Source organism: Arachis ipaensis, chromosome B10 (assembly GCF_000816755.2).
Source record: "Arachis ipaensis cultivar K30076 chromosome B10, Araip1.1, whole genome shotgun sequence".
NCBI lineage: Eukaryota > Viridiplantae > Streptophyta > Magnoliopsida > Fabales > Fabaceae > Arachis > Arachis ipaensis.
The window spans coordinates 10,338,357-10,347,834 of record NC_029794.2 but is presented as its reverse complement, the minus strand read 5'-3'; the positions used below and the strand labels follow the sequence as shown (position 1 = coordinate 10,347,834).

The 9,478-nt window shown below is 41.7% G+C and overlaps 1 protein-coding gene across 1 annotated transcript; it reads left to right on the top strand.

Annotated features, from left to right (window-relative positions):
• Positions 1,900-2,358, top strand: LOC107620098. The gene is made up of 2 exons (XM_016322316.1): positions 1,900-2,026; positions 2,069-2,358. Exons 1-2 carry the CDS (start codon positions 1,900-1,902, stop codon positions 2,356-2,358), a joined length of 417 nt encoding a protein of 138 aa, XP_016177802.1.

Genomic DNA, 9,478 nt, shown 5'->3' with positions numbered 1-9,478 from the left:
GGTTGAGGTATGCGTGGACGATATTTTGGTGAAGACCAGCCGATCGGAGGACTTAGTCGGTGACCTGGAGACCGTGTTCAGGTCTCTTCGTAGGCACAATATGACGCTTAACCCCCTTAAATGCACCTTTGCCGTGGAAGTCAGAAAGTTCCTAGGTTTCACAATAACCCAAAGAGGGGTCGAGGCTAACCCCGACAAGTGTGAAGCCATTTTGCAAATGACAAGTCCAGGATGCCTCAAGGACGTGCAAAGGTTAGCCGGAAGGCTTACAGCCTTATCGCTCTTCCTCGGCGCATCGGCAGCCAAAGCCCTCCCCTTCTTCAACCTCATGAAGAAAGGGATCGCCTTCGAATGGACCCCAGCTTGTGAAGAAGCTTTCAACCATTTCAAAAACATACTCTCAGCACCGCCGGTCCTAGGTAAACCCAAGGATGGTGAGACATTATTTCTATATCTAGCCGTAACGGACGAAGCCTTGGCGGCCGTCGTCGTCCGAGAAGAAGGAAGGATCCAACAACCGATCTACTTCATTAGCAAAGTGCTACAAGGTGCGGAGCTAAGGTACAACAAATTGGAAAAGCTAGCTTATACACTCCTAATCTCGTTTCAAAGGTTGAGACAGTACTTTCAGGGACACCGGATAACCGTCAGGACGGATCAAGCGATCTGCCAAGTTTTACAAAAATCCGACCTGGCAGGCCGGATGATGACCTGGTCGGTTGAGCTGTCTCAGTATGATCTGCAGTATGAGCCCAGACACGCTATCAAAGCCCAGGCGATGGCTGACTTCCTGGTGAAGGTAACGGGGGAGGGGGGCTCACGAGATCCCGGACACACAGTGAAAACTCTATGTAGACGGAACTTCCAACCAAACATTTGGGGGGAGCGGGGATAATCCTCGAAAGCCCAACTGGAATGATATACGAGCAGTTCATCAAGTTTGATTTCCCAGTCTCAAACAACCAGGCAAAATATGAGGCCCTTATAGGACGTCTGCTCTTATCAAAGGAAGTTGGGGCATCCAAAGTGGAGGTGAACAGCGACTCCCAAGTCGTCACATCTCAGATCAATGGGACCTACCAAGCGAGGGATTCTTTGTTACAGAAATACTTGGAAAGGGTAAAATATTTGAGTGAAGAATTTGACGAGGTCGTGGTGCAACACGTTCCGAGAGAAAGGAACACCGGAGCCGACCTCCTGTCAAAGCTGGCAAGCACGAAACCAGGATCAGGAAACCGATCCCTGATCCAAGGATTGGTAAAGGAACCGATGGTCACTTTGCACATAGCCCGAGCAGCCGACATCCCCTCATGGATGGACCCAATTACCAACTTCTTGGAGAAGGGAAAGCTCCCTAAGGATGAGAAGGTTGCGAAGGCGGTAAGGAGGGAAGCGGCCAAGTACGTGATAGTACAGGGTCAACTGTTCAAAAAAGGGCTGAACCAACCCCTTCTAAAGTGCTTACGCCCCGATCAAACGGACTACGTATTGAGCGAGGTCTACGAGGGATGCTGCGGCCACCACATTGGTGGAAGGGCCCTAGCCCAGAAGGTTATCAGGGCCAGTTACTATTGGCCCTCTATGATGGCAGACTCCTAAAAGTTTGTGAAAAGATGCAAAAGGTGTCAGGAAAATGCCAACTTCTATAGAACCCCGGCAACGGAATTTAGTTTGCTTTTGGCCCCCCAACCTTTCAGCCAGTGGGGGGTCGACCTTCTGGGACCCTTTCCGGTAGGCCCTGGACAGGTTAAATACCTGATTGTAGCCATTGACTACTACACTAAGTGGGTCGAGGCAGAGCCGTTGGCCAGAATATCTTCAGCAAATTGTCGGAAATTCTTATGGAGGCAAGTGATTTCCAAGTTTGGAATTCCCGAGGTCGTGATATCGGACAACGGGATGCAGTTTACGGATAAGAAGTTCAGTGAGGAACTCGCTGGACTAGGGACAAAACAAAGATTCTCCTCAGTAGAACATCCACAAACAAACGGCCAAGTCGAAACTGCTAATAAAGTCATTATCCAAGGTCTCAAGAAACGACTTGACTGAAAGAAGGGAATATGGGCAGATGAACTTATATCAGTCTTATGGTCTTACAGAACGACACCTCAGTCCTCCACCGGCGAGACCCCTTTCCGACTTACTTATGGGGTTGATGCAATCATTCTCGTGGAGGTGGGGGAGCCGAGCCCACGATTAATTCTGGGTGGAGTCGAGAAAGCTGTGGAAAAGGATCTGATCAACGAGGCCAGGGAGATGTCTCACTTGTCGGAGATAGCGTTGAAGCAAAGAATAGCCCAACAATACAATGCTAAATTGTTAAGGAGGAGTTTTGAACCAGATGACCTGGTTCTGTGACGAAACGATGTGGGCCTGCCAAACCCCGGAGAAAGAAAACTGGCAGCCAACTAGGAAGGCCCCTACAAGGTAAAAGAAGTAATCGACAACAGAGCTTACTAGTTGGAACAGCTAGACGGAAGAGAGGTGCCTAGGACGTAGAATGTGGCGAACTTAAAAAGGTTTTACTTTTGAAAGCTCAAATGGACCCGGTGACCAGACGATCCCCCGGTCTAGTAACACCCGTCTTATCCCATGTTTACTTATCCCACTTGTTTAAATCGTCACTTAGCATGCTCTGATTACGCGCTGTTTAAATCTTATCTCTTTTATTCCCGTTTTACCATTTTTTACGCATTATTTAGTTGTTTTAACTTGTTAACTGATCAGTTTGATAACGTTACGGCATCTCGGGATTGATCACCCCAGGAGACATTGAAGTCGGGAACACTACACTAGGCGGCTATGAAAATAAGGGCCATAATCCAAATAATTAAACATAAAAGCCACAAGTTGGCTTTACCAATTATCTCCATCAAACAAAACGGCAAACTGTTTTACACAAACTACCAGTGTTCAAAACAATACATTACAAGGCCAGAACGGCCCAAAAAAGTACAAATAAATACACACTACTTCTTCGAGATGTCAACAATCTGGCCATCCCGAAAAGTCTTGAAAGCACCAATCGCTGAGGTGTCGAAATTAGGAGAAAGTAGTTTGACCTGGGCCTTGATCGCTTCTTTGGTCCCAGAAATCACCTCGTGAGCATTCTTGACCGTCTCTTTGTTCTTCTTTTTCAAACCAGCAACCTCCCCCTTCAGCCCCGCAACCTCCATCTTAGCATCCCTCGCCGACTTAACGGCCTCCTCCAACTTTGCCTCTAGGCTGGCAACTTTGGCTTTCGCCGCAGAAGTTTGACCGTGATGCGTGGGCATCTTCTCTGTCTTCTCCTTGTGAATTTGCACTTGAATTGCTAAGTTTAATCAAAATTTAATATATTTTAGCCACTATGAATGTTACTTTGAGTTGTGTGCAATTCTGTTTATTTCAGGTAGCATTCAAATGGATTTGATGGAGTTTTGTAGCAGAAAAGGAAGAAACTGAATGATGTTGTCAACCCCGACCTCCTTTCACTCAAACAAAAATAACTTGAGCTACAGAGGTCCAATTGACGTGATTCTAGTGGCATTGGAAAGTTAACTTCTAGAGCTTTGCAACGATATATAATAGTATATCATTTTCTTCCTTTTCATATGTACAACCCCACGCTGAACTTGAGAAACTCCAAGTTCAGTGCCAGATCAAAAGCTCCAAAGAAAGTTTGCGCGCATCACTCCACACTGAACTTAGTTTAATCCAAGTTCAGCTTGGACTCAAGAAAAGCAGAAAGGAAACACACTGCCTCATCCACGCTGAACTTGAGAATTTTCAAGTTCAGCGTGGACCTTAATGAATCAAGTGGTCCCATGTACGTCCCAAGGCTGCACGCAGAATTTAATTAATTTTGATTAAACCTTTATTTTTTTTATGATTAGAAAAAGATATTATTTAGTTTTAGGAAATATATTTTACATTAATTAGGATTAGATATAAAAGAGAAAAGAATCAGCCCTTTGGGTTTTATCTCTTCTCTCTTCTACCTCATTCGAAAATTTACAGTTTTAACGAATCCTAGTTTTTCTCTCTAAACCATGAGCAACTAAACCTCCACTATTAAAGTTAGGAGCTCTGTCTATTGTATGAATTTATACTATTATTTTTCTATTTTAATTCATGTACTGATTTATAATTCAAGAATTGTTTTCATTCTTTATTTTATGAATTTGGGTGGAAAGAAAGTATGACCCTTATTCTAATTGAGTTCTTGTATAACTTAGAAAAGCTCTTTACTTAAACAACAGCTTGAAAACATATTCTCCTAAATTTCTAATTATCTGGACTTAATGAGATATGTGACATATAATCCTCTTATATTTGGGTAATTAGGGTTTTTGTGGAATATAAACTAGAATTGAACTTCACCCTCTAATTGGAATTAAGTGACCAAGAAATTGACGGTTGATGAATTTTAGAGGAAACTAAAAAGGTCTAAGGAATTAGGGTTTAGTCACTTATAGTTTGCCATGAATTAAATCTTGCATGATTAAAATATTTAGTAAGAAAAGTCAATCCGAAAAATAGATAACTCTGAAACCTTAACTGTTTCTCCATATATCATTCACAACTTGTTTACTGCTTGCTTTCTGATTTATTGAATTTACTGTTAATGCTTTTTAACCTTCAAACACCAATTTTTGTTTGTCTAACTAAGTAAATCACTTAACCATTGTTGCTTAGTCCATAAATCCTCGTGGGATCGACCCTCACTCACCTGAGGTATTACTTGGTACGATCCGGTGCACTTGTCGGTTAGTTTGTGGTTATAAATTTCACACCAGACCGTGGGAAGTGTTCAACTGACTCTCCAGGGTCATCTCTCGGTCGGTAAGGCGGGCCACGGTCGTGTCGGAAGTTTTCAACTTCTCCTCGGTATCACCCAGCTTCACCTTCAAGTCCTCTATTTCAGCCTTCAAGCTGGTGACCTCCTGACGAGACAAGCGATACTTTCCCTCCAACAACCCAGCCTGGTTCAGGATAGGCTCTTCCCTCCTCGCAATGGTCGCAGCCCTAAGCATACATCAGTAGATCCACCTGGCTTGAGCACCTAGATCTCCCCCATGGAAGAACTCGTCGGTGCCCGGCATGAGTTGCGAGTCGATAAACCCCGCGGTGTCGAAGTTCTTCTCCATCACCGTAAGCATCCCTTCAGGACTTGAGGGAGATTTCCTTTTCCGGGGGTTGTCGAGGATTGTTAGATCAGGACCGCTAGACCCCTCGGCAGGTTCCTCTTTGAAAGGAGGGACCATGTTGCTGCTAGGAGCTGCGGTGGCGCCAGGGCCAACTCATCACTTTACCCAAAGAGAAACTGAGCCATCAAACCCTCAAGGCCAGTCTTCTCGGTAACACTGAAATAGAGAAGACAAAGGAGTTACAAAATGAAGCAGAAAATAACAAACACAAGAAGAATCTACAGTAACGATTACCCGATAAACTTACCTATATAAGCCCTAGCCATCTCCCGATCACCCATCAAGAGATGAAGGTTAACGTTATTTTTGCCAAAAATGGCAAACAGCATGTCGGCAACGTTTTTATTTTCTTGAGTCAAGCCTTTCTAGGTCACCTTCGTAAAGGCGTCGGCCCCAGCGCCAAAACTCTAATAGGTTGGGATAAGGCGCTCTCCCTCCAAGGTTAGCCAGAACGAATGCTGGCCCTCAGCGGGACGTACCTTGAAGTACTTCCCCTTAAAGTCATGAAAGGAATCTTCGAACAAGCCAAAGATCCTCCTACCTTGGGCTGCCCGGAAGGACATGTACCCCCTTCTTAGCCTTCCCTTCTTTGGAGGGGTTAGTCAAAACGAAAAGCCACAAAAAGACCTCCACCGAGATCGGCAGCTCCAAGAACTCGCATACCATCTCGAAGCATCAGATGAAAGCCCAACTATTTGGGTGCAACTGCGATGGCGCCACATCGCACCGATTTAGTAGCGCCATCTGGAAGGGGGAGAAGGGGATGCGAACCCCCAGGCTAGTAAACATCGCCTTGTACACCCAGATCCAGTCAGCGACTCGGGGGTGTTTAAGTTAAGGTGACATATCCGCTCCCGGTCCGTAGGAACAAACACATCATAACGATCTTCCTCGGGACCTCCTCCGCAAAGTTGGTCGGTTTGGCGAAACTCTGTGAGCTCCTCCAGAGTTATTCGCAAAGGGGTGTCCTTCACGTCTGAGGTAACCCAGGCGTATCGGTCCACGGGAGCTCTTGCGGCAGGGCGTTGTGCCATACCTACAGTGGGGGCACCACTTGGTTAATAAGCTCGGTAGGTCGGAAACCCGGAAGAAGCAAAATTATCACTACGGCCTATTAGCGCTGCGCTACAGCCTACTGGAACAGGATTATAATGGCAATCTAATGCATGGCAAACCAAAAAACAAATAATGCACCTAAATGGTACCCCCTCTAACAATTACCTAACATGAACTGCGTAAAAATAAGTCACAGCAGAAAGAAAAATGTCAAAAGTAGCAGGATCACAAGAGCAATGCAGTAAAATAGTAATAGGATGTGAAACACTTACCAAGAAATAAGCAGAAAAAAGGGCAATGATCAGATGCAAATTGCGATGGGAATTCTTTAACAGCAATTCGAAGACTGAAACAAAGAACTGAGGCAAACGTAGGAGTGAATAGGAAGGAGATGGAGAAGGAAAGAAAGGTGAAGGAGTTTTGAGACTAATAGGATGATAATCGCAGGAAGAGGAAGCGCGAAAAGGCGAGGGTATAATGATCTTTTTCCCCAACTTTTCAAATCAATCATAATTGCATTAAATGCCAGGCACGAAGAATGAGGCGACTATTGACGTTCCCTTGAAACGGACGAAGCCCACTCGCGCGTAGGGGGCACGCCCCCATCACGAGCAGCCAGCTCCACAAGAACCCAACTAGAGAGAGCGTAGCAGGGAACGCGGCAACAACGGCGTTCACGACCATAGCTGGCGCATTGGGGACACTATTCCGGCCCAGCTCAGCTGGCCCATTGCCCAAACCCGACATACCAGCCGACCCACTGGCCTCATACGACCCGAACCAGGAGGCGGCCCGAATGTCGCCACCCCTCTCGCGAGGTATTTGACAGCTAGGGAGGAAGCTTCCTGGAAGGTGGGTCTGCTCCTGTGGGACCTGTCCTAGCATAGACTATATAAGGGGAGGGCCCTACCCCTCTCCAGAGGTACGTCGCCTATCCTTTATCCTAACTGCCGCCTTTTGTATGGACACTGACTAGAGCGTCGGAGTCCCTTTGCAGGTGGCATCCCCCTTCTTCACTCCACATCGTCAACTCGGGGAGGACCTCGAGCTCCGACCTTCTGCTCTCACACTGGTCCTGAAGGTCTAGACGCGTGAAGGTGATTTGAATCCAGTTTCTCCATCATCCCTGAGTATTTAACACATCCAACCCATTCGATATACGAGCAACCGAACAATGTGTTTATTATATATTTATTAAAAGAATTTAAAAAGTTTACTCTTAATAATAATATTAATGTGTCCCAACTCCCAAGACACATTTAGCTAAAGGCTTTCAAATAAAACTTACTTGAGTTTTTGATACTAATAAGATTATGGAGTTAAGCCCTACCTTGGTTATGAAATTGACAAATTGCATTGATTTAGTCATTGATTTTTTAATTGTTATAATTTAGTTTTTCAAATTTAAAAAAGTACACCAATATAATTTTTTGTATATTTTGTGTCACCGAAATTCAACGTCGTTAGTGACGTAATTCAAAGTTTTGTCACGCTGGTCATATTAAAACGATGTTGTACACGTTTTGACGCTAAAGAAGACATTAAACGACATCGTTTGAGGGTTACGAAAAGGAACTTGGTTATGACAAAATTATTCAAACCCTCAAATGACATAGTTTAATACCTTCTTTAGCATCAAAACGTGTATGACGTCGATCGTTTTAATATATCCAGCGTCGCAAGGCTTGAATCACGTCATTAGCGGCGTTGAATTCCGGTGACGAAAAATACATGACGGACTACATTTATACACTTTTTTGAATATGGAGGGATCAAATTGTAGCAATTAAAAAATTAGACTAAATCAGTGTAACTTATTACCAATATCAGAGATTAAAGTGGGACTTAACTTAAGATTCTGAAGGGACTATTTAAACTTCCAAGGTTTGTTTTAATGTAGTTTAGCCACGATAAAATTACGATTGAACTGTATTGTCATGTTGATACTAGTAAATTGTTAAATTCATCTTTGAAAGATCATTGGTTCTCTAAATTAGTTTTCGAATTTTTTTTTAATCAAATTCATCCTTTCGTCACTTTCGTTGTTGATCGTGTCAAAATTTTTTAATCTGGCATATCACAACACACACTTAGAAATCTTATTAATTGACTATTAATATAATAAATTTATGAAATTATATCAAATCAAAACTTAATTAAGAAAATAACTTGAGACATTAAAATTTCTCAATTTAAGGTTGATTTGATCTAGTTTTATAAACTAATCATGTTAATAGTTAATTGAGACTATTAGATATGTATTGTAATATTATTTAACGTACTACATTAATAAACTCTGATACTATTAATAATAAAAATGATAAAAAAATTAACATAACTAATTTAAATTTTTTTAAAAATAAATTTAATTAAAAAAATATTTAAAGATCAATTTAAAAAATAAATAATTTTTTAAAAAATAAATAATTACATATGATAGTATTTAAATGTGTCTAAATATATTCGAAAAAAATTTTATTTTTTATTAAAATATAATTGGAGACAATATATATGCATATCAAACGAATTTTGATGAATGTCATATCTAAAATATGTCTAACATACAAATACAGTAACTCAATAAAATGTATGTACTTCATAAACAATTCCTGATCTCTAATACTAATCCTAATCCTAATCTAATCCTAACAAGAACCTTTATTTTATTTTATATTTTCCCATGATAGCTACATACATTCATCCTTTCCTTTATGTTCTTTTATCTCCATCTCAACTCATATATTATTATATATGAAATGTCAACTCAATAATATTAACCAATAAAATGTTATTAAATTATGTTTATAGTAGTTGCAACATATACATGCATTCTTTTCAGTAGATGATGATTTGAATAAGTAATTGAATTATAATTTTGTGAGTTATATGTATGTGGTCATTCCTTACATCACCCACTACAAAAACTCCCCACCACATTATAATTATTGTGCTTAAATCAAGACACACATTATTTGTCCTCAAAGCAAGTTTTCAATATGCAATAAATCTTGCCAAGGCCAAAGACAAATAATTTGTTGATATTATGAACTTTTCACCTTTACAATATTTTAATCCATTTCTTTTTCTGATGTGGTCCTGAATTGGGTAGGTTAGTGTTCTCTACAACTTTCATGGCACAAAGCACAATGCAGCTTTTCTCTACTATATGTTGGGGGGTTGGGAAATTCATCGTCACTTAGGCCACAAGGTATATATAATTACATATATATTGG